The sequence below is a fragment of the Borostomias antarcticus genome, assembly GCF_949987555.1.
Source record: "Borostomias antarcticus genome assembly, chromosome: 8".
Lineage (NCBI taxonomy): Eukaryota > Metazoa > Chordata > Actinopteri > Stomiiformes > Stomiidae > Borostomias > Borostomias antarcticus.
The window spans coordinates 12,977,221-13,002,394 of NC_140241.1; the positions used below are offsets into that span (position 1 = coordinate 12,977,221).

Genomic DNA, 25,174 nt, shown 5'->3' on the forward strand with positions numbered 1-25,174 from the left:
TTGATAACTTCCCTGATCCACCAGTGTGTTATTGATAACCTCCCTGATCCACCAGTGTGTTATTGATAACCTTCATTGAGCCACGAGTGTTAGTGATTAGTGTTATTGATATAACCTTCATTGAGCCACCAGTGTGTGTAATTGATAACCTTCCTTAGCCTCCAGTGTGTGAGTGTTAGTGATCCACCAGTGTATGAGTGTTAATGATCCACCAGTGTGTGAGTGTTAATGATCCACCAGTGTGCGAGTGTTATTGATAACCTTCCTGAGCCACCAGTGGGCACCAGTCAACTCCAAGGTGCAGTCACATGACGGCTGCTACTGAAGGTGGAGTAGAACGCTGGTAAAAGCAAAAGGTAAGCCCAGAACCAAAAGTTATATTAATTGCACTTGAACGTTTTACAAATGATGAAGTAGCCTAACCTTACAGCATGCAGGACACTTGCCGGTTAGTCGTGACTTCACTAGCTAGCTAACGTTAGCTACAACTTTAATACGAAGGCGTTTATTCGAGCTGTTGTCGCTATTGTGACCAACCTAGAAAAGTATGACAGTAGTTTGATGCCAGTTCATATACATGCATGTAGTTATATACATTTAAAACGACACATAACAATGACTTTTGTCATCGAGGCGAGCTAGTTTGTGTGCTCCATGGATGTGTGCTCTTAGCTAAAGTACAGGATGTTCCAGAAACGCATGTGGTCACGTGTTAGCAGATATTGTACATAGCCAATGAGAACTCGGGATTCCAGGAGAAGTGCCACGTGCTGGGTTTATAAACCTCCCGCCGGAAGCTGCTAGGCGCCATTTCACCGCTGCTGCCCAGTCTCTCTGTAAACGTCAACAGAAACACTGGAAATATTGGATCAAACTAAAACTCCGGATCCATCCTGATGGAAACGCCCATTAACCCGCCACTTGACAGGTAGCTAAACTATTCAAAACATCGCTCTTCTAGGCCCTTTTAGGAACCGATTTGTCAGGTTTGCAATGTAAAACACTCGGGAGTAAACATCGTACCTAACGTTAGTGCTAGCTAACTTTACCTTGCTCATTATCTTGTTGCTAGCGGAGAATACTAGCAGAGAATGCGAGCAGCAGCCCGTGGTGTTGCTATGTGATCAATGTCAACACAGTCCGGGTGTGGAACAGTTGTGATGAGTACATTAGCAGCTAGCCTAGTAGACCTATTGTTTTCAGTGGTCACTTGCGAACTTTACTGTCAGCTAAGGTTGCCTAAACAAAACAAACTGTATAACCGCCTGCTAGCTAATAGCTAACCTAGCAGCATAGTACATTTAGCAGGTCAGTGAACCGCTTCATTCATTGAGCGGCACTGCAGCAGCCCAGAGCCCCACCGCCATTTTCATGCCACTGTCTTGCTAACTGGGCAACTAATGATAGCAGTTATCTTGTCAGCTTATACTGTCGTCCACAGTCCAAGTTTACGTTTTCATTAGCTAACTAACGAGTGATGCAAGCTTGCAGCATAACGAGCTACCCCGCAAGCTTGCAGCCAAGTTAGCAGTGACAATATCGTTATTGTTGTGGCTAGACTAGTACAGCTGGCTTGCTTCATAGTAGCTATCTGGCTAAGCTAGCTCCCATTGAAATCCATTAAAAGCACGATTGTCTAACGTTATGGTGGTCCATGGTTTTGAACTTTTGTTCCAGAATTTCTTGATTTAGCTAGCTAGACACAATTTATCTAGCTATTTTCAATGAACGATTTCCACTAGTTAGGGTGGAGAGTAACGTCATGCTAGCTCCCTAGGTTTGTTAACATGTATCCAACGTTAGTGTATCTGTTTACAAACACGGTGCGGGCAGGCGGGGCGGTGATAGCTGTTGTCTGCAACAATCAAATGAGGGGGCAATTGTCTATCAACACGAATGATTAGCCTACTTGAAAGGCGTGCAGATTTAGTAACACCTGTTTGGTCCAATGTTACTTCTAACTACGTGACGTGCATTATGTTTGTATTCTACTATCTTAGTAGGTTCATCAAAGTATTTAGCTTCACCAATTGTTTTTATTTATTTATAATTATGTAGGCTAGCTAGTAATACGATTACATCTGCCTGTGTCAAGATACTCCTGATCCTGTCTGCCGTATTGTCGTCTTTAAAGGCTCATGTCCATCCATACACAGCGGTGTTTGTTTGTATGCTAAATCGAGGTGAGACTGAACTGCTCAGGATCTTCACCGCCACGTGTGGGTTAGTGGGTCAGGTGCGTGCCAGGAACCCCCGGGGAGGACTACATACTACCTGCTGTGAAATAGAAGGAGGAGCCAAGCGGCCAAGGAAGTTGGTGTGAGATCCGAGTCATTTTAGACCTGGCTTTCCTGAGGCTCGGACAGTAACATCTACTCAGTGTAACTCTAAAGTGTTCTTTTTGCTACATCTGTGTTTTTGCGGAACATCTCCTAAGCATTTAATAGCATCACCTCTGAAGAACAGATGGAACTGAGGCGATAGCTGGTTATGTTGCTGAGCATCGCCCATCTGCTAAACTCCGCCCAGGGAACCTCTCAGTCCAGCGACTGTTTTACCCAGAAGCCCTGGGTTGCCATGGCAGTGCCAAAAGTGGCAGCGTACTGATAGAATTCTGGTTGCTGCGGCAGCAGTGGGACAGATGGGCCTGTGTTGAGATTGGAGGACTGGTATCAGTTTGCTAGTTCAGTGTGACAGTGGGGTGTTGTGATTGGAGGACTGGTCTCAGTTTGCTAGTTCAGTGGGACAGTGGGGTGTTGAGATTGGAGGACTGGTATCAGTTTGCTAGTTCAGTGGGACAGTGGGGTGTTGAGATTGGAGGACTGGTATCAGTTTGCTAGTTCAGTGGGACAGTGGGGTGTTGTGATTGGAGGACTGGTATCAGTTTGCTAGTTCAGTGGGACAGTGGGGTGTTGAGATTGGAGGACTGGTCTCAGTTTGCTAGTTCAGTGGGACAGTGGGGTGTTGTGATTGGAGGACTGGTCTCAGTTTGCTAGTTCAGTGGGACAGTGGGGTGTTGAGATTGGAGGACTGGTCTCAGTTTGCTAGTTCAGTGTGACAGTGGGGTGTTGTGATTGGAGGACTGGTCTCAGTTTGCTAGTTCAGTGGGACAGTGGGGTGTTGTGATTGGAGGACTGGTCTCAGTTTGCTAGTTCAGTGGGACAGTGGGGTGTTGTGATTGGAGGACTGGTCTCAGTTTGCTAGTTCAATGGGACAGTGGGGTGTTGTGATTGGAGGACTGGTCTCAGTTTGCTAGTTCAGTGGGACAGTGGGGTGTTGTGATTGGAGGACTGGTCTCAGTTTGCTAGTTCAGTGGGACAGTGGGGTGTTGTGATTGGAGGACTGGTCTCAGTTTGCTAGTTCAGTGGGACAGTGGGGTGTTGTGATTGGAGGACTGGTCTCAGTTTGCTAGTTCAGTGGGACAGTGGGGTGTTGTGATTGGAGGACTGGTCTCAGTTTGCTAGTTCAGTGGTGGTTCCTCCAACCAACCCTCGACATCGTCTTGATGCGTACCTTGCCCGATGCTACAATGGACAAAAAGGCACACACACACACACACACACACACACACACACACACACACACACACACACACACACACAGCTGTAGATATAGTCGCATAAAGGTCATGGAGCCAGTGTAAGTCTTTTGACGTAAATGCTCACTGACCATACCCTCTCTCATTCCACCTCCTCCTCCCTACCATCCTGCACCGCCTCACCCGTGGTCTCCTCTGCCCTGCTCCTCCCTACCATCCTGCACCTCCTCACCCCTGGCCTCCTTTGCCCTGCTCCTCCCTACCATCCTGCACCTCCTCACCTGTGGCCTCCTCTGCCCTGCTCCTCCTCCCCCTCCCCCGTGTGCAGCAGCTCTCTGGGCGTGGTGGGGCTGTCTGGCGGAGGCGTGGTCGGGATGGAGCAGGGCGCAGCCTCGGGCCCGGGCAAGCGCATCCGCAAGCCGTCGCTGCTGTACGAGGGCTTCGAGAGCCCCTCCCTGCCCCACACCCCCGCCCCAGGCACCGGACCCCCCGCCCCGCCCCAGCCCCCGGTCAGGGACCCTGGGCGCCAGGGACGCATGACCAACCAGCTGCAGTTCCTCCAGAAGGCTCTGCTCAAGTTCCTGTGGAGGCACCAGTTCGCCTGGCCCTTCCACGAGCCCGTGGACGCCTTCCGCCTCAGCCTGCCGGTGAGCCTGGCGTCCTGCTCCTCTGCACCCTGGGGCTCCTTCATATGGAACTAACTTAAGAGTTGTTTCGTTTGCAAAGATGGCTTTATTCATTGTGGGCTGTTACTGTGTGTTGCTTTGTTTGGGGGAGACAGTCCCATCTTGTCTCTGCACCTTGTCCAATGGTGTCGATGTTATGCACTATTGACCAAAACAAATTCCCAGTATGTTGTAAAACTACATGGCAATAAACGTTTCTGTTTCGGAGACCTTTCTGAATATTTGAATATGTAAACCCATGGAGTGTGTGTATCTGCTTTTAACAGCATCTTCTACAGAGCGTTTATATCTGGTATCATCTCTGCTCCTCTCAACCAGGACTATCACAAGATCATCAAGCAACCCATGGACATGGGCACCATCAAGAAGCGCCTGGAGAACAGCTACTACCGCAGCGCCAGCGAGTGCATGCAGGACTTCAACACCATGTTCACCAACTGCTACATCTACAACAAGGTGGGAAACACACACCACCGCCAGCTTCAGCATCCCAGCGCCTCTCAGGTCACAGGTGCCTCTCAGGGCAGGCAGGTACTCTGGACCCTCCTCACCGTGTTCTCTCAGCCCACAGACGACATCGTGCTGATGGCCCAGTCCCTGGAGAAGGTGTTCCTGCAGAAGGTGGCCCAGATGCCCCAGGAGGAGATGGAGTTGCCCCCTCCGGCACACCGGGGCAGGGCTGGGAAGGGCCGCAAGGCCAGCGGTGAGTGACCAGGAGGAGGAGGAGGAGGAAGGAGGAGGAGGAGGAGGAGGACGACAGAACCAATGTTTCCGCTGGTAAGGTTTTGCCGTGACATGGCGCCACGGCAAAATCCTTGCCGCCACACCATACATTTGATACAAAAAATAATAACAATTAGGCTTTATACTATTACTTATTAAAGTCTTTAATTAAAAATCTTAAACTTTCTAAATATTCAATTCTGCCTAAATGCGCTTTCAAAACCATGATAATGTCTTGCCCGCATTTTTATTTTCAACAATAGCTTGGGCTTGGCGCTCTGTGAATGCTGCTTTCTGTGGTCAACTCAAAAGACTTGGTGTGTGAAGCGATGTTTTCTTCAGCAAGCCCATTACAAAATAACGTAGGCTAGTGATTAACCAGTGTTTGAATTGGACCAAATGTGCCGGTACCTAGCCTACTCCTCACTAGGGTACATAACAGTTTAAAATATATTTATGTTTGTAATTAATAAGTGGACTCGTATACAGCGGAGAGCTAGAGAACGTTCCAGTCAGAAGTGCCGACAGCTCCTGCCCCTCTGGCCTATTTGGTCTTATCCTTCTCTGATGATAACTGGCGGATCCAAAAGCCTAAAGTCTACATTTTCCAGATGGACATCCGACAATGAAGAGGAACAGAAAGTAGAATGATGTTGAGAGCAGTCAGGTAGTCTAGCCTATTATTTCCCCCGGACCAGTAAACTCTGTTCAGGCAAGTGCCTCATGCAGTTGTCTGATCGGACAAGTAAAATATATAGTTGAAGTGTGATAAATATGTAACGTAAAAATACAGTGTAGAATCCTGACGTGGAGCTACACATGCACCCAGTAGCCTAGCCTATGTTTAAGCTGAAGTGGAGCCTCCATCTACGTAGCTTACGCGCTGCTGTCAGTCAGCAAGCATTGTCAATGAGACGGCCCACACCACAAGCACGAGTACAACATGCGAATCAGAGCTGCCCTGACTGACTGACTCACTGACTGATTAATTGAGCGACCTTCTTTTTGGCTGGCTGAACTGAAGGTTTAACGACGTTAATGTTCCTCCAGCCACCTAACAAGTGCCAGTCAAAGCAACAGCAAATGCAACGAAATATCAGTTGAGTGTAGCCTAATCTAGCCTATTATTTATGTATGGTATGTAAAAAAGGCAGTGATTGTGGTAGGAGAAGACAGGACCAGCACAGAGTGGATGGACAGGTGAGAGAGGAGAGGATAGAGGTTGTTGAGAGGAGAGCAGGAGAAGAGAGAGGAGAAGGAAGGGGACAGGAGAGTGAAGTTGAGAGATTAGAAAGACAGTCTGATGATTTAGACTGTATGAGCATGCAGTTAAGCATCAATGGGCATCAAACATGATTTTTTATTAAATAAAACACTTAACTCAAAATTAAAGAGCATATTTCATGTAAACATGATGTTTCAGTATACTTTTTAGTATGTTTCACGATTTTGTTATTTTCATCACTTTGGTATAGAAATCCTCCCTATTTTGGCGGTCTTGAGCTTGGCACCACCACACCAAGAGATCAATTCAACAGGAAACACTAACAGAACTATGTGAATAGCTTATGAAGTATCTAGCCCATGTTTACTGCTTTGTAAATGTTCTTAGCCAATAGACAAACATTTTCCAGTAACTTGCTCGATCGTTTCGTTGAGAGGGGTCAGGGAAGAATTTTTACAGCTCACTTTTCTGGCCCCCGGGTGAACCTGTATTTCTTGCTTCCCTCTGGAATATGTAGGGGTGGGACCCATGCCCACCCTCCCATTGCTCTCTGTAAAGTGCATTGTGTTGCCTCTGTGGATGAAATGCGCTATACAAATAAAGTTTGATTTGATTAGGATAGGTCTCATGCAGAGGCCAAGTTCCCCAGGGGGAGTAATAATCCATGTGTTCTTGTTGTTGCTGTAATTGTTTTATTATTTTATTTTATCTTTTTATGCTACCTTCCCTGTGCTGAGTTTCATTTTTTTATTACTTTACTCATATTTTCCACTGTTTGTGTTTTATCCTGTGTTTTGGTGAACTGATGATTGTTTGTAAAGCACTAGAAAGGTGCTGTATAAATAAAGTGTATTATTTATTGTATAGTAATGAGGTGTTCTTGTCCCCCCAGCGCTGAGGGCCCAGCAGGTCCCTGCCGTGTCCCAGTCCGTGTACTCGCCCTCCTCCTCCGACACGGCCGACTCCTCGCTCTCCACCTCCCCCCAGACCCTGCCCCCCCCCGCCATGCTGGCCATGCCCCCCACACAGCCCACCGCCAAGGTACGCAATGCGCACACACACACACACATCACACACTGACACACACACACACACACACAGGATGAGCTGCACACTGCTGCTAGCCGCTGGCCTGCCTGCAGTAACATTATACAGTTATCACCTCTTCATTCATGGCTGCACATTCTCATTTCTCTCTCTCTCTCTCTGTCTGTCTCTCTCTCTGTCTGTCTCTGTGTGTCTGTCTCTCTCTCTCCCGCCCTCTGTGTGTGTGTGTGTCTCCCTCGTTGTATGTGTGTCTCCCTCTGTGTGTGTGTGTGTGTCTCCCTCTGTGTGTGTGTGTGTGTGTCTACCTCTGTGTGTGTGTGTGTGTGTGTGTCTGTCTCTGTGTGTGTCTCCCTCTGTGTGTGTGTGTGTGTCTGTCTCTTCATGTGTGTGTGTCTCCCCCCCCCTCTGTGTGTGTGTCTGTGTCTCTCTCCCTCTGTGTGTGTGTCTCCCTCTGTGTGTGTGTGTTGTGTGTGTGTGTGTCTCTCCGTGTCTGTGTGTGTTTCTCTCTCTCTCCCTCTCCCTCTGTGTGTGTGTCTCCCTCTGTGTGTGTGTGTTGTGTGTGTGTGTGTCTCTCCGTGTCTGTGTGTGTTTCTCTCTCTCTCCCTCTCCCTGTGTGTGTCTTTCTCTCTCCGTGTGTGTGTGCAGAAGAAGGGTGTGAAGCGCAAGGCGGACACCACCACCCCGTCCACGGTGGGCCTGCTGCCCGTGGGCGTGGCCCTGGCCAGCGGCGCCCGCATGGTGGGTCTGGGGAAGGGCGGCCACGGCGGCCAGGTCCACGACCCCTCCTCCTCTCTCTCCCTCTCCTCCCTGGGGGGCCTGGGCCTGGAGCCCCCCCCGGGCCTGGGGCTGGTCCGCGGCTCCGGGGGCCCGGGGGGGCCCGTCCTGCTTCAGCCCATGATGTCCTCCGGAGGCGGGAAGGCGCCGGGCCGGCGGCGGGGCAGCGGACGTCCCATCAAGCCCCCCAGGAAGGACCTGCCGGACTCGGCGCAGCCGCAGCCGGCGCGGCGCGGGAAGCTGAGTCAGCAGCTGCGCTACTGTAACGGCGTGCTGAAGGACCTGCTGTCCAAGAAGCATGCCGCCTATGCCTGGCCCTTCTACAAGCCCGTGGACGCCTCGGCCCTGGGCCTGCACGACTACCACGACATCATCAAGTACCCCATGGACCTCAGCACCATCAAGGTGAGGAACGGTTATTCACTTGCTCTGTAACACACCAAAACATCCATCCAGGTTCACTTTCGGCAGATGAATCTTTATTTGAGCTGTACCATGTTAAAGGTGCAGTGTGTAGATGTTTGGGGCAGAATTTTGTGTAGACCTGGCAGAAATAAAATATAATATTTATACGTACAGGGCTCTAAGGTGCAACTATTTTACTCGCATTTGCGACTAAAAATAGTTTTGTGCGATCAGAAAAAATAATTTAGGAGCACACTGTGCGAGTACTGTTTTAAACTATTTCACTCACATTTTTTGCCTAAAATAAATCCATGCAAATTGTATCAAACTAGTCAAAGTTTCGCGCACCCGTATACAAAACTACAAGTCCCACAACTTTTTTTTAAAATTTTATTTTATATTACAAGTCCCACGACTGCAACCTGCAACACGCAGAACTCTCGTGATGACAGCTCAGCTGCCCTTACTCAAAAACGACTGTGCAGGCGCCGAATGCCCCTGCCAGTAACGTTAACAAAATGAATCCCATTCAATCGTTTTTTGCCAGGCAAAGTGGAACCAAGAAGAGAGAAGAATTCGGTGAGGCCTGGGGAGAGTCGAAACTTACTGGATCCACATCAAAACGCAATGAAATGCCAACATCGTAAAAAGCGTTTTCCTTAAATGCGTGTCATGACGATCCAATAAATGTTCCTTTGCATCTACATTAAACTAAGCTTTTCCACGGATTTTACAATTTTTGAATGATTATTTGCGAAGATATTGGGCTTTCTTCCCACGTTTTTTCAAGGCACCAGCAGCTATGTTTCATATCCCTGCCTAAGTTCGCAAAGCATTGTGTGAATTTTCATATACCCCTCGGTTTCAAGTCAGCATCTGAAAACCCTCGTTTTGGAGGACTGTTTGAACGTCCACTAGCCCTCGATATGCTCCCTAGCCCTAGAAGCTAAAAGGAATGGGACACTACCCTACGCGTGAACGCGCAAAATGTAGGGGTTAGGGCCAAGGGCTAGGGCTAAGAGGGGGCTTTGGGATTGGGCCATAATCTTCATTAGAACCAATGAACATGATGCAGTGTGTGGGGATAGTATAGTCTTCGTTAGAACCAATGCACATGATGAAGTGTGTGGGAATAGTATAGTCTTCATTAGGACCAATGTACTTGATGAACTGTGTGGGAATAGTAGGCTATAGTCTTCAATAGGACCAATGCACATGATGAAGTGTATGGGAATAGTATAGTCTTCATTAGGACCAATGCACCTGATGAAGTGTGTGGGAATAGTATAGTAGGAGAGGATGAGAGCTCCTATGGTGAGCAGGTTATTGTTGTTGGCAGTAGGCCTAATGTGTGTGTTCTGTTATTTCAAAATTTCCGTTGCGCTCCTAAATTTCTTCATGTGCTCCTAAATTTTTTCATTTAGGAGCACATGTGCTCCTAGTGAAAAATCTTAGCTTAGAGCCCTGACGTATGTTTCAATTGCCGTATTATCCCAGGAAATAAGAATCATAATTTGTTCGTAACCTTAGAATGAGCCCTTTCTGTCTCCATAGAGAGCGGGTCCTTCCATGGAGGCCGCCCTGTTGCACCACGCAATTGTATTGTTGGTTGCAATCTGCAACCTCGCCACTAGATGCTGCCAAAAATCCCACACTGCACCTTTAAGATGATGCTGATGATGCGGAGTAGTGGCTGTTTTGTCTGAGGTCTGAGGTTTGAGGTTTGTTTGTGGCTCTTCCTCAGAGGAAGATGGACTGTCGGGAGTACCGGGACTCTCAGCAGTTCGCCGGCGACGTCCGCCTCATGTTCTCCAACTGCTACAAGTACAACCCTCCTGACCACGATGTGGTGGGCATGGCCCGCAAGCTGCAGGTGAGCGCCAACGCCCGCCCCCCACCCCCAACGTCCGCCCCCCACCCCCAACACCTGCCCCCCAACAACCCCCTCCCTCTCTCTCTCTCTCTCTCTCTCTCCCCCCCTCTCTCTCCCTCCCTCTCTCTCTCCCTCTCTCTCTCTCCCTCTCTCTCTCCCTCTCTCTCTCCCTCTCTCTCTCCCTCTCTCCCTCTCTCTCTCTCTCTCTCTGTGTGTGTGTGTGTGTGTAGTATCCGGGTAACCCGTGTCTGTGTTGTCTGTTTCTAGGACGTGTTTGAGTTCCACTTCGCCAAGATGCCCGACGAGCCCCTGAAGGAGCGCCAGGCCAGTGCCCTGGGCGCCCGCCCCTCCTCCTCCTCCTCGTCCTCCTCCTCTTCCTCCTCGTCCTCCTCCTCCTCCTCGCAGAGCGAGCCCAGCAGTGAGAGTGAGGAGAGTGAGAGCAGTCCCAGCTCAGACAGTGAGGAGGAGCGTGCCCAGCGCCTGGCCCAGCTACAGGACCAGGTGTGCACACAGGTATGTGCACACTCACACAAAGATACATACACAGGGGTAAAAACATACACAGGTACACACACACACACACACACACACACACAGAGGGGTACACACACGCACACAGGTACACACATACACAGGGGTACAAACATACACAGGTACACACGCACACGCACACACACATGCTATTACACCGACCACAGCTTACTATTACACCATACCACAGCCTTCTATCACACCATACCACAGCTCACTATTACACCATACCACAGCTCACTATTACACCACACCACAGTTCACTATTACACCATACCACAGCTCACTATTACACCTTACCAGAGCTCACTATTACACCATACCACAGCTCACTATTACACCACACCACAGCTCACTATTACACCACAGCTCACCATTACACCACATCACAGTTCACTATTACACCATACCACAGCTCACTCTGACACCATACTACAGCTCACTATTGCACCATACTACAGATTACTGTTACACCATACTACAGCTCACTATTACACCATACCACAGCTCACTATTACACCATACTAGAGGTTAATATTACACCACACCAGAGCTCACTATTACACCATACCACAGCTCACTATTACACCATACTACAGTTTAATATTACACCACACCCAGATTACTATTACACCATACCAAAGTTCACTATGAAACCACAGCCTATTACACCATACCATAGCCTACTATTAGACCATACCACAGCTTACTATTACACCACAGCTTACTATTACACCATAAAACAGCCTACTATTACACTACAGCTCACTAGTACACCATACCACAGCTTACTATTATACCACGCAGCCTACTTTTAATTACACTATACCACAGCTCACTATTACACCACACCACAGCTCACTATTACACCATACTACAGCATACTATTACACACCACAGCCGGCTATTACACCACAGCTCACTATTACACCATACCACATCCTACTATTACACCACACCACAGCTCACTATTACACCATACCACAGTTTACTATTACACCATACAACTGCCTATGATTACACCACAGCTCACTAGTACACCATACCACAGTTCACTATTACACCACAGCTCACTATTACACCATACCACAGCTCACTATTACACCACACCACCACTCACTATTACACCACACCACCACTCACTATTACACCACACCACAGCTCACTATTACACCATACCACAGCCTACTATTACACCATACCACAGCTCATTATTACACCACACCACAGCTCACTATTACACCATACCACAGCCTACTATTAGACCATACTACAGCTTACTTATTACACACTACAGCCTACTATTACACCACAGTTCACTATTACACCATACCACAGCCTACTATTACACCACAGCTCACTATTACACCATACCACAGCTCACTATTACACAATACCACAGATTACTATTACATCATACAACCGCCTACAATTACACCACAGCTCACTAGTACACCATACCACAGCTTACTATTACACCACAGTTTACTATTACACCATACCACAGTTCACTATTACACCACACCACAGCTCACTTTTATACCATACCACAGCCTACTATTACACCATACCAAAGCTCATTATTACACCATACCACAGCTCACTATTACACCACACCACAGCTCACTTTTATACCATACTACAGCTTCCTTTTACACACCACAGCCTACTATTACACCACAGCTCATTATTACACCACACCACAGCTCACTATTACACCACACCACAGCTCACTATTACACCACACCACCGCTCACTATTATACCATACCACATCCTACTATTACACCATACCAAAGCTCATTATTACACCATACCACAGCTCACTATCACACCACACCACAGCTCTCTATTACACCACAGCTCATTATTACACCATGCCACAGTTCACTATTACACCACAGCTCACTATTACGCCACACCACCGCTCACTATTACACCACACCACAGCCTACTATTACACCATACCACAGCCTACTATTACACCATACCACAGCTCATTATTACACCATACCACAGCCTATTATTACACCACATCACAGCTCACTATTACACCATACCACAGTTCTCTATTACACCATACCACAGCTTACTGTTACACCATACCACAGCCTACTAGTACACCATACACAGCTAAGTATTACACCATATCACAGCCTTCTATTACACCATACCACAGCCTACTATTACACCTTACCACAGCTCACTATTACATCACATCACAGTTCACTATTACACCATACCACAGCTCACTCTGACACCATACTACAGCTCACTATTACAACATACTACAGATTACTGTTACACCATACTACAGCTTACTATTACACCATACCACAGCTCACTATTATACCATACCACAGCTCACTATTACACCATACCACAGTTCTCTATTACACCATACCACAGCTTACTATTACACCATACAACAGCCTACGATTACACCACAGCTCGCTAGTACACCATACCACAGCTTACTATTACACCAGTTAACTATTACACCATGCCACAGCCTACTGTAACACCATACCACAGCTCACTATTATGCCATACCACAGCTTACTGTTACACCATACCACAGCCTACTAGTACACCATACACAGCTAAGTATTACACCATATCACAGCCTACTATTACACCTTACCACAGTTCACTATTACACCATACCACAGCTCACTCTGACACCATACTACAGCTCACTATTACAACATACTACAGATTACTGTTACACCATACTACAGCTTACTATTACACCATACCACAGCTCACTATTATACCATACCACAGCTCACTATTACACCATACTACAGTTTACTATTACACCACACCACAGATTACTATTACACCATACCACAGCTCATTATCACACCACACCACAGATTACTATTACACAATACCACAGATTACTGTTACACCATTCCACAGCTCACTATTACACCATACCACAGCCTACTATTACACCATACCACAGCCTACTATTACACCATACCACAGCTCACTATTACACCATACCACAGCTCACTATTACACCACAGCCTACTATTACACCGTACCACAGCTCACTATTACACCACAGCTTACTATTACACCATACCACAGCCTTCTATTACACCATACCACTGCTTACTATTACACCATACCACAGCTCACTATTGCACCATACCGTTGCTCCTGGGTAGTCATGTCATGGTAGCTCTGTCCAGAGGAGCTCTCCTCCCACCTCCCTCTCCTGCTCTCCATAGCTCCGCGCCGTGCACGAGCAGCTGGCTGCCCTGTCCCAGGGTCCCATCATCAAACCCAAGAAAAAGAGAGAGAAGAAGGAGAAGAAGGAGAAAAAGAGGAAGAGGAAGCCAGAGAAGCGCAGCCGGGGGGGGCGTGGTGGAGGAGGAGGAGGGGAGGAGCGAGAGAGGCCTGCCAAGGTGTCCAAGAGCAAGTCTGGCCGAGGGGGCGGGGCCTCGTCCACCCAGAAGAGAGGCCCTGGTCGGAAGAAGAACAGCAAGTGAGTGAAGCCACCAGTCACAGACGTCTCTCTGTGACAGACTGACCTCAGACTGACCTGTCTGTCTATCACAGACTGACCTCAGACTGACCTGTCTGTCTATCACAGACTGACCTCAGACTGACCTGTCTGTCTATCACAGACTGGCTACAGGCGGACCTGTCTGTCTATCACAGACTGACCTGTCTGTCTATCACAGACTGGCTACAGACGGACCTGTCTGTCTATCACAGACTGGCTACAGACGGACCTGTCTGTCTATCACAGACTGACCTCAGACTGACCTGTCTGTCTATCACAGACTGACCTCAGACTGACCTGTCTGTCTATCACAAACTGACCTCAGACTGACCTGTTTGTCTATCACAGACTGGCTACAGACTGACCTGTCTCAGGCTGCACCTCCATCGCTGTGTCTTCCTGCTGGTCTCTTTGCTCTACTTTCCTCCTCTGTCCCAGGGTTTGGTGAATCCTCTCATCAGTCACTCCTTTCACTCTCCCTCTCTCCTCTCCCACCTCCTGTTAACTCCTCCTCACCAGCTTCTCTCCTCTCCCACCTCCTGTTAACTCCTCCTCACCAGCCTCTCTCCTCTCCCACCTCCTGTTAACTCCTCCTCACCAGCCTCTCTCCTCTCCCACCTCCTGTTAACTCCTTCTCACCAGCCTCTCTCCTCTCCCACCTCCTGTTAACTCCTCCTCACCAGCTTCTCGCCTCTCCCACCTCCTGTTAACTCCTCCTCACCAGCCTCTCTCCTCTCCCACTTCCTGTTAACTCCTCCTCACCAGCTTCTCTCCTCTCCCACCTCCTGTTAACTCCTCCTCACCAGCTTCTCTCCTCTCCCACCTCCTGTTAACTCCTTCTCACCAGCTTCTCTCCTCTCCCACCTCCTGTTAACTCCTCCTCACCAGCCTCTTGCCTCTCCCACCTCCTGTTAACTCCTCCTCACCAGCCTCTCTCCTCTCCCACCTCCTGTTAACTCCTCCTCACCAGCTTCTCTCCTCTCCCACCTCCTGTTAACTCCTCCTCACCAGCCTCTCTCCTCTCCCACCTCCTGTTAACTCCTCCTCACCAGCTTCTCTCCTCTCCCACCTCCTGTTAACTCCTCTTCACACCTCTGCTTCGGCTGTTTTCAATCTGGTTCACTTATTTATTTAAATACAGATCAGTGCCATAATATTTACCACTGTACTTTTCTGCACTTTATATGTATTTCTATGTATTTACTGGCAGTGATTGCCATGTGTATTACTTGTTCGTTTCATGTCTGACTGTACAACAGATTTCTCCTTGTGAGATAATAGTTGACTTTGTCCACTACCTCTCCCTCTCTCTCTCTCCCTCTCTCTCCCTCCATCTCTCTCTCCCTCCCTCCATCTCTTTCTCACTCCCTCTCTCTCTCCCTCCCTCCCTCCCTCTCCCTCCATCTCTCTCTCTCTCACTCCCTCCCTCTCTCTCAGGACGATGAGGAAGTCCCATGCTCCGGCCGTGTTGGCGGCCCCGCCCCCCTCCCTGCAGCCCCATTACGACTCTGAGGAGGAGGACGAGCCGTCGCCCATGAGCTACGACGAGAAGCGTCAGCTGAGCCTGGACATCAACAAGCTGCCCGGGGAGAAGCTGGGCCGCGTGGTGCACATCATCCAGGCCCGTGAGCCCTCGCTCCGGGACACCAACCCTGAGGAGATCGAGATCGACTTCGAGACGCTCAAGCCCTCCACGCTGCGCGAGCTGGAGCGCTACGTCCTCACCTGCCTGAGGAAGAAGCCCCGCAAGCCCTACGGTGAGTGAGCCAGGACACGGTCTCTCTACCACGGAGGGACACGGTCTCTCTACCACGGAGGGACACGGTCTCTCTACCACGGAGGGACACGGTCTAGCCAGGACATAGGGCTGCACAATTAATCGTGAATTAATCAAAATTGCGATTATGACCTGCGATTAACTAATCGCAAAAGGCCGCAATTAATGTGATTAATAATTTTGCTTTGAATTGAGTGTGCTAGGACTACACGGACGAATCACAGGCGTTTATGCTGTCTGACCAATCACATGCGTTCCCGCTGAGTGGTTAAGAAAAAGATGATGTCGCTCAAGCCCAGCAGGTCATATGCAAACTGTGCAGAGCTAAAGCTATTACTTTGAAATATTAATCACAATTACAATTTTGAAGCAAATAATCGCAATTATTATCTTTTGTCATAATCGTGCAGCCCTGCCAGGACACAATCTCTTTACCACGGAGGGGAAGTCTAGGTCTGTGTGTTGCTAATGGCATACCTGTGTGTGTGTGTGTGTGTGTGTGTGTGTGTGTGTGTGTGTGTGTGTGTGTGTGTGTGTGTGTGTGTGTGTGTGGTTGTATGACTGTGGTTGTGTGTGTGTGTGGTTGTGTGTGGTTGTGTGTGTGGTTGTGTGCTGGTGTGTGTGTGTGGTTGTGTGTGTGTGGTTGTGTGTGGTTGTGTGTGATTGTGTGTGTGATTGTGTGTGTGGTTGTGTGTGTGGTTGTGTGTGTGGTTGTGTGTGTGGCTGTGTGTGGTTGTGTGTGATTGTGGTTGTGTGTGTGTGGTTGTGTGTGTGTGTGCTGGTGTGTGTGTGGTTGTGTGAGTGTGTAGTGAAGCGTGGGGGTGGGGGCAGGTCCAGGGAGGAACTGGCCCTGGAGAAGAAGCGTGAGCTGGAGAGGAGACTGCAGGACGTGAGTGGACAGCTCAACTCAGCCAGGAAAACACACACACCTAAAGGTGAGCTCACATAGACACACACACACAACCACACACACACACACACACACACACACACACACACAGCCACACACACACACAGCCACACACACAGCCACACACACACAGCCACACACAGCCACACACACACACACACACACACACACACACACACACACACACACGGTCCTGTGTCACGTTCAGTTGTCTGATGCTAATGTTGCGTCTGCCGTGGTTCAGCTGAGAAGTCCAGCGGCGTGGAGCCCCAGAACCAGAACCAGCCCTCCCGCCTCAGCGCCAGCAGCTCCAGCTCCGACTCGTCCTCCTCCTCCTCCTCCTCCTCAGACACCAGTGACTCAGACTCGGGCTGAAGCCCCGCCTCCCCCCGCCCAGAGAGAAGCAGAGTTCACCCCCCCCCCCAGAGATCTCAGGGACCCGGGGTGGCCGAGGACAAACGCACACCCCTGGGACAAAGATGGCACCCGTGACCCCCTGGCGCCAACACTCCGAGAGAGGACTACAGAAAGGAGTACAGGATGATGGGATTTGTATGCGGGGGGTGGAGGAAGAGAAAGCAAAGGTCACTAAATAAGAAATACTGACTCTAAATGCCTTGGTTTCCCCTCCCTCCCCTGTGTAAATACACCTGGACACATTTATCTATGTTTCTTTTATAAAGAAGAATTTTATGGAGATCCCCCAAAGAGGGAGAGGTGGTAGAGAGAAGCGCTTTGTCCTGAATCAGCTGGTCAGATGAATCCAGCCCAGGACCGGGGCCCTGGCTGACCGACGGTCAGAGATCTGGAAGCATGTCGCCAGAGTCAGCAGTGTGAGGGGAACTCTGCTCTTGCTGGGCTCTTGGAAGGTTGAGAGGGACGGTTTGCCACATCGCTAAAAACCCATCTGATACATTACATCATCTGCCAAGTGGCCATGTTGATTTTGGACAGGGTGTTTTTCAGTCTAGTCTGTAGAGATATTCTGTAGTACTGCAGTCACCATTTAGGTTATTTAGACACCCATGTTACCCCTTTTGAACCGTTCCTACTCACAGACAAACTTTCAGTTGGACATGGTTTTGTACGGTATTCTGGTGTCATTTGAGAAATGACCATACTGTAGAAGACCTCTTCCAACCCCATGCTTGGTCTGGTCAGTTCTGGTTCCGACGGACCCCTCAAGACCCGTGAAGATTATTGTATGAAAAGTAGAAATATGTCTGCAAACAGCTTTCCATGACATGTGGATGTCAGCTCATGCATTCATGGATGTGTGTAGTGATGAAACAAAGACTTAAAAAGGTCCAACTTCAAAGCCAAGCTTCAAAAGCTTGTTTGAATCAATCACCACCTCACCACACACTGCATGAGGCTTTGAAACTCTTGGACTATGTTGTTAATTGTTATTCATGACATGTCCAACCTGTAGAAGTCATATTTGGTTCAGGATGAGATAAATGAGCCTGTCTGATGTCTTCACAGACACTATGATCCCATGTGTTAATGTTTAGGAACTGTTCTGTTTCAGTTGGTAAGCTACTCATTATGTTGTTTGCCATGTAGCACTGTAATAAGCAGCTGTTACCGCGGTAACAGGAACATGGACTGTATAGAAGAAGCTCACATTGCTGTCGGACTGTCTCAACCTCGTTAATCTCTACATGGTGTTAACATTGTATTAAGGCTATTTACATGTTTTGGTTAAGATTTCTTATAGAAATCCTGCTGAAAAATAATTTCAAGACGACATTCATTCCAGATGTTCTTAATTGAACTGAGACTCGCTGGACAAAAGATGTGCAGACAAGCAGTTACTGAACCATCTCTGAACAAACACTTGTACATAATATACTGTGTTTCTACCAGTCTGTTTTCCTGTCTTGTACTCTGTTCTGAAGCGATTGTGTGAGGCTCCTCTGGTCATGCTTTCTTCCCTACGGACATGTCCTGTCATGGATATTGTTGGACTGGGTTGGTTCACTAAGCAGCCATGTTTGTAGTTCTAGACCATTTCTGTTCCATCCTACTTTCCAACAGTCTTGGCTGTGGTATGTGACGCTGGCGTTGGCCTCCTCGTTGGCTGGACTGTTGCCTCAAAAACATACCTTTCATTTGACAACTGTATAATAAAAAAAACAGACCTCTTCTATAAAAACACGAGTGTAATCGGTCTCGTCAGTGGCTTCATAGAGACTACTCAATCAATCAAAGCTTTATTTGTATAGTGCATTTCATACCCAGAGGCAACACAATGCGCTTTACAGAGAACAAGGGAGGTGGGCATACGTCCCACCCCTACATATTCCAGAGAGAAGCAAAAAAACAGTAATCACCTGGGGGCCAGATAAGTGAGCTGTAAAAATTCTTCCCTGACCCCTCTCAACAAGGCGATCGAGCAAGCTCCTGGAGTATGTTTGTCTACCGGCTAAGAACATTTATAAAGCAATACATTACATTAAATTACATTTCAGAGTAAGAGAGCCTAAAAAAAGCATCATAGGAGAGACATGGCAAATACTGGTGTGTGTTTGCTATAGCCCAGGCCTAAAGCCGGAAGTGGGCTGGTGTATGTCTGTGTACGTGTGTGTGTGTGTTAACTAAATACTACGACATCCACAGCAGACACAGGGGTATCTATCGGACTCAGGGAGGTCTGCTGGTGACAGTGGGTCAGTATTGACTACTGAGTCAATACTCAGCACAGGAACACTCAACCTCATGGGACTTTAAGGACATCTTAGGACAGACAGAATGTCCGCACACTGTAAGTAGCTCCCAAGGTGAGTTTAATACATAGGTCACAACGTTTAGACACATGGGCGTGTTCAGGTGCAGCACTTGATGGATGGATGATAGATAGATACTTTATTAATAATGGATGGATGGATAGATATATACTTAATTAATAATAGATGGATAGATAGATACTTTATTAGATGGATGGATGGATAGATACTTTATTAATAATAATAGATGGATGGATAGACACTTTAATAATAATAGATGGATAGATATATACTTAATAGATGGATGGATAGATACTTTATTAATAATAGATGGATGAATAGATAATTAATAATGGATGGATAGATACTTTATTAATAATGGATGTATAGATAGATGCTTTATTAATTAATAGATGGATGGATGGATGGATATATACTTTATTGATTAAGGAATTGATAAAGGGAAGGGGAAATTGTTGTTCTATTTTTATAACTTGCACCTTGCTAAGGGTTAGCTCAGTGTAGACTCTTAAGGAAGTGGAGTTGTTTCAAGTAAAACTAATTCAGTTTATTTATATAGCAGTTTCATACAAGCGAATGCAATTCAAAGGGCTTCACAGTAATAAAGCAGGCAATACAAAAACTATACGGTAAATAACAAGGGATTAAATCAACACAATACAATCACCTCACTAGACATGATAAAAACAATAAGATAGGATAAAATAACAATATAATTAATAAAATAGCTCCAAAAATAAATAAAAGAGAAATACAATGCACTGTGAGTCGTTCGTTCAAAGGCTCGTGGTATAAACAAGCGTTTTCAGTCTGGATTTAAAACATAGGCTACTGGTGGGAGCGCGCCTGAGGTCGTATAGAAGATTCCAGCTCTGTGTGAGATAAAATGTATGAGTAAATTCCCTTTATTTAGTGCGTTTAAGAAAATCAGAACTCATAGCAGTAGCCTTCATAAGGAATTTGTATTGAGTTACAGAACGGCCACGGATCCCGACGGGCACCGCGCAGAACAACCAGGATGGGCAGCTGTACTCGTGAAACAAATGATTCAAATGTTCCAGGTTCACTGGAGGAACATCCCTGGGAGTAGTTTCCCCCTGGAACTGACAAGAAATGACTGCCAAGCATCAACGTGTTCCCCCCAGCAACATCTGATTAGCCTACATTATTTCTTCTAAACCTCACCTAATTTCATAATACTTGTTCCGCTGCATGAGAAAAACATTTGTATGACAATGCTATAAAAACATTTAATCCCCCCAAAAAATTACATGTATTCATAATAATGAATAATGGTGATAATGACAGTTTGACATCACATCACATTAATCACATTCGTTCAGGTTTAGGGCGAGAGCGCGAGTAGCATCGTGGGAAGGGAGCACACAGTACTGTTTGTTTTCCCCTTATCAGATTTGGACGTGGTTTCCTAAAATTCCAGAGGTTACAAACTACTGCATGCATGAGTATGTGCTATGTATGTCCCACCAGAATGACTACTGTACCCTCATGTTAAGAGTTGCTACAGCAGGTAGGTACACAATCCTTAGACGTGTCATATGCATGTTTGGTATACCATGCCTAGTCATTGACACACAGGTGTCAGGTGCTGTGAGTATATTTATTTATATAGCACCTTTCACAGAGGTCACAAATCATCAAATAATTAAAAACAATGGTTAAAAAACACAATAACACAAAAAACAAGGACAAAGAAACATTAAAACACAGGAGGCTAAACAAAGGCTAGTCTGAACAGATGAGTCTTTATCTGACTTTTAAAAGAGTCAACAGAGCCCACAGAACGTAGGTCCAGTGGAAGGGGGTTCCACAGCCTAGGAGCCACGACTTTGAAGGTTCGGTCACCTTTAATCTTTAGCGGGGGACAACCAACAGGCCCTGGTCAGATGACCTGAGAGACCTGATAGTGATGTAGGGGAGCAGGTCACAGATGTACACAGGACCATGCAGAGCTCTAAACGTTTAAGTACCTTAAACTGAATCTTAAAGCTAATGAGGAGTCAGTGTAAGGAGGCTAGGATGGGAGTGATGGGACAGGTCTTTCTGGACCTGGTCAGCAGCTCAGCGTTCTGGACCATCTGTAGACGGGCCAGGGAAGCCTCGCTGAGGCAGGTGAAAAGGGAATTACAGCAGTCCAAGCGAGGTGGTAGAAAAGCATGAATAATAATTCCCAGCTCAGCTCGGGTCACCCCAGACCGGACTGGACAGGTTGACTTTCCACAGCAGGTTCCCAGACATCTGCTCTTTTCCCCACAGTCCTGTGAATGATTAACCCTGATAAGCCTGGAGGGCTGGTGGGTCCAGTCCGGTGGGAAGAGTATAAGAGATGAGCTCTTCTCTGCTCTGGAGAATCTCCTGACCTGGCTGCTGTCAACATGACTCTCCTGCTCTCCATCAGCCTGGTCGTCCTGGCGACGGCTTTCCACGTCTCCTCCGGCGACAAGACCTACGTGGAACGCGCCGGAACGGAGTACAGCGGCAGGCCCTACGACTCCCTGCTCACCGTGCCCAACGGGGAGCAGTTTGGGAACTGGACTTGGCCGGAGATGTGTCCTGACACGTACTTCGCGGTCGGGTTCAGCCTGAGGGTAAGAATCCCGTCCACCCAACCTGCCTGTGAGACTTCAAACATCTCTCAGTTCATTTAGGAAATACAGAATTAAGATGCTTTGTGTGTGTGTGTGTGTGTGTGTGTGGTTGTGCGTGCGTGTATATTTCCACCAGGGTTAATGCTAGCTTATGCTAGCACCCTCCCATTGCTCTCTGTAAAGCGCATTGTGTTGCCTCTGTGTATGAAATGCGCTATACAAAAAAAAATTGATTTGATTTGATTATGTCTGTCCCCCGTCCCCAGGTGGAGCCTGACCAGTACGGCCTGGACGACACCGCCCTCAACGGCATTCGCCTCATCTGTGCCAAAAACGAGGACAGGAGCTTCCTCTACACCATCGAGTCTCACATCGGATAGTAAGACAGCTTTTTCTCTCAGACTCGCTCTCCTGCTCAGGGTGGCCATGTTTTGTTTTGTGAGGGCACGTTGTAAAAATGGCCTTAAAGAGGCTTCTCTTGCATCCGTGCTGTGAAGAGCGCCATATAAATCAAGTATACTTACTTACTTACTTCTCCCCAGCCCAGGCGGCCCAGCGCTTGGGTTTCTCAGGAAGTAGAAGAAACAGAACGTGAGCTTGCAGGACCAGGATGGTCTCACGATGCTAGCACAGTTCACCAGCCAGTGAAGTGTTGGTTGGGTAATAACGTCTCTCCCTCTCTCTCCATCCCTCCCCTGCCCCGCCCCCTAGCTACGGTGAGTGGACGGCTCCTCAGTACTGCCCCCGTGGCGTGCTGACCTCCTTCCAGCTGCGCGTGGAGCCCCATCAGGGCATGTTCGGGGACGACACCGCCGCCAACAACATCAAGTTCCGCTGCAGCAGCAACCCCATCCTGGAGGGCGCCGGGATGCCGTGGGGCGAGTACGGCCTCTGGAGCGAGCAGTGCGCGGCCGGGGGAATCTGCGGCATCGAAACCAAGATGGAGGAGTATCAGTACGGTCTGGATGACTCGGCGCTGAACGACGTGCGCTTCCACTGCTGCTCCAAGTCCAAGGTGAGACCGACATCTCCCTCGTTTCAGTTTGAAATAACCCCAACTAGTTAGTGAACATCAACAGAGTTGATAGAAATGTTGAGAGTTAATTTTGTACATCATCTATTGAGGCCCCCTGTAATTGAAGTATCGCCCATTTGAATCCTGGCTGTGACCTTCATGGTGACCCCGGTGTGGTTTTTACCACGGTGTTTTATTCAGCAGTGATCTGTGGGAGACGCCTCTCCACCATCTCAACCAACAACCGCAGACATGGACCACAGAGGAACAAGTGGACCATCATCTCCCGTGATACCGATGGAACCAACACTAATAAATCATTTACCTGGCTCATTTCTTGTTTTAGTTTTTTTTTTACATTGGATTAAACTTGTTAATATTTGTCTCTGCTAACGGACATCCAGACTGTTTACACATTCATACTGTATAAAACAAATGTTGTGCCTTCGTCTGTGGGCTTAAATACGACAGAGGAGCGCTGCTAATGTGAGTTGCCCACTCATCTTGAGAGGACCTTCTAGATGATTCTCAGCCCCTTCAGTGTGGGAACAGCATGTTTGAAGACATGTTTCAAGACCAATGAACCAATAAACTTGCAAGCAGTCATAACAAACATGAGAACAGAAGCAGCTGCTGACAAGTTCATTCCTCCTCCTGGAACAAAGGTAATTAAGAAATGACAAGAGGAGGTATTAATTAATTAACAGCTAAAGGCCTGACAGAGACTGATAAGAAGGTGATTGGTCCTCAGAGGAAACTGTATAAATTAATTGCTGAGTGGCTAATCCACTAACAAAGTGCGGAAAATGACTGAGACTTTTATCAAATGCTGCAGTAATGCTTTTTCAGTAGATGCTGCAGTAATGCTTTTTTCAGTGGACATTGCAAATTAAAATAGAGGTCACTGATTGGTCTGTAATCTACGGCTATGGGATTTCTCTGATATGATCAGGTAAACCTCTGATGACTTCATATTCGAGTTCAAAGTGTACTTTTTGGAGGGGGGTTATCCCTATGTTCCCCGTTTGCAAATTTATTATGTTTTCTGACTTTACTGTAATTCTACTGCACTCACAGCATTCTGGTCAAATGCAGTTATTTTTATATGTGCTCTACAAATTTGACCTGAGAAACTGCAACGGTAGTTTGTGGTCTGGGTTAGTCAATGGATGCATTTACTAGCCTAATCACAAATGCCAATTGTGAAACAAATTTGAAGAGGAAAAGGCATGTAATAGCCTAATTGAAGCCATCGTAATTCAGATAGGCCCACCTATTTAGTTACTGAGGTCAGCAGAGTGTAGGCCTATTAACCAGGAGAGATCAATAACACTGACACCATGGCTTGACTGTGGATTTAATGTAGATAAATAGCCTACGAATAGGCTATACTGTAGAGAAATTACTTCACATCAATCTATAGGCCTATCTATTTTTTCCGTGCTGGTAGAGTTGCAAAGGAGGAGAGTAGTCTATTCGTTTTGAGGACCTTTGGGAGTGAGCAAGATGTCCAGGAATTTACATCCAAACACCTTAAGCCTTTGTCCTTGTAATTCATCACCTCCCCCCAAGCCCCCTGCAAACCCTAGTTTCAGTCTCCCCTTTGTAAATGTAAAACACCTCAACTCTCCCCCTTTTGTAATTGTAAACACACTCTGCCTAGCTCTTCCTCATCTCTTTGTTTAAGTCAGAAGGGCCACACCTTCGTCTTCCTCGTCCTGATTCAGACCTTTCACATGTCTTTACTCTTGGCCACGCCTGCCATTCATGTACAATGCAGTAGCCAATCACA

At 47.5% G+C, this 25,174-nt stretch overlaps 2 protein-coding genes across 4 annotated transcripts; both read left to right on the forward strand.

The window, feature by feature from the left end:
• Positions 1–286: 286 nt before the first annotated feature.
• Positions 287–19,091, forward strand: brd2b (bromodomain containing 2b). 2 transcript variants are annotated; one of them, XM_084441624.1, is made up of 12 exons: positions 287–356; positions 3,867–4,185; positions 4,543–4,680; positions 4,789–4,927; positions 7,065–7,213; positions 7,865–8,398; positions 10,143–10,271; positions 10,539–10,784; positions 14,044–14,300; positions 15,759–16,078; positions 16,908–17,033; positions 17,253–19,091. In XM_084441624.1, exons 2-12 carry the CDS (start codon positions 3,913–3,915, stop codon positions 17,381–17,383), a joined length of 2,442 nt encoding a protein of 813 aa, XP_084297750.1. In that variant the 5' UTR covers positions 287–356; positions 3,867–3,912; the 3' UTR covers positions 17,384–19,091. The 2 variants fall into 2 exon arrangements, with proteins under 2 accessions (XP_084297750.1, XP_084297749.1); XM_084441623.1 differs by lacking the exon at positions 287–356 and adding an exon at positions 888–928.
• A 3,050-nt stretch (positions 19,092–22,141) lies between these two features.
• On the forward strand, positions 22,142–23,715 carry vmo1b (vitelline membrane outer layer 1 homolog b). 2 transcript variants are annotated; one of them, XM_084441742.1, is made up of 4 exons: positions 22,142–22,367; positions 22,634–22,746; positions 23,079–23,382; positions 23,584–23,715. In XM_084441742.1, exons 1-4 carry the CDS (start codon positions 22,155–22,157, stop codon positions 23,587–23,589), a joined length of 636 nt encoding a protein of 211 aa, XP_084297868.1. In that variant the 5' UTR covers positions 22,142–22,154; the 3' UTR covers positions 23,590–23,715. The 2 variants fall into 2 exon arrangements, with proteins under 2 accessions (XP_084297868.1, XP_084297869.1); XM_084441743.1 differs by having other exon boundaries at positions 23,587–23,715.
• Positions 23,716–25,174: the final 1,459 nt, after the last annotated feature.

Bases quoted from the DNA above. Each gene is read 5' to 3' on its own strand.
- vmo1b (XM_084441742.1), top strand. From the start codon at position 22,155: ATGACTCTCCTGCTCTCCATCAGCCTGGTCGTCCTGGCGACGGCTTTC. The intron at 22,368-22,633 runs GTAAGAATCCCG...CCCCGTCCCCAG, and splicing joins CGGTCGGGTTCAGCCTGAGG to GTGGAGCCTGACCAGTACGG. The intron at 22,747-23,078 runs GTAAGACAGCTT...CCCGCCCCCTAG, and splicing joins ATCGAGTCTCACATCGGATA to CTACGGTGAGTGGACGGCTC.
- brd2b (XM_084441623.1), top strand. From the start codon at position 897: ATGGAAACGCCCATTAACCCGCCACTTGACAG. The intron at 7,214-7,864 runs GTACGCAATGCG...GTGTGTGTGCAG, and splicing joins CCACACAGCCCACCGCCAAG to AAGAAGGGTGTGAAGCGCAA. The intron at 17,034-17,252 runs GTGAGCTCACAT...GCCGTGGTTCAG, and splicing joins GAAAACACACACACCTAAAG to CTGAGAAGTCCAGCGGCGTG.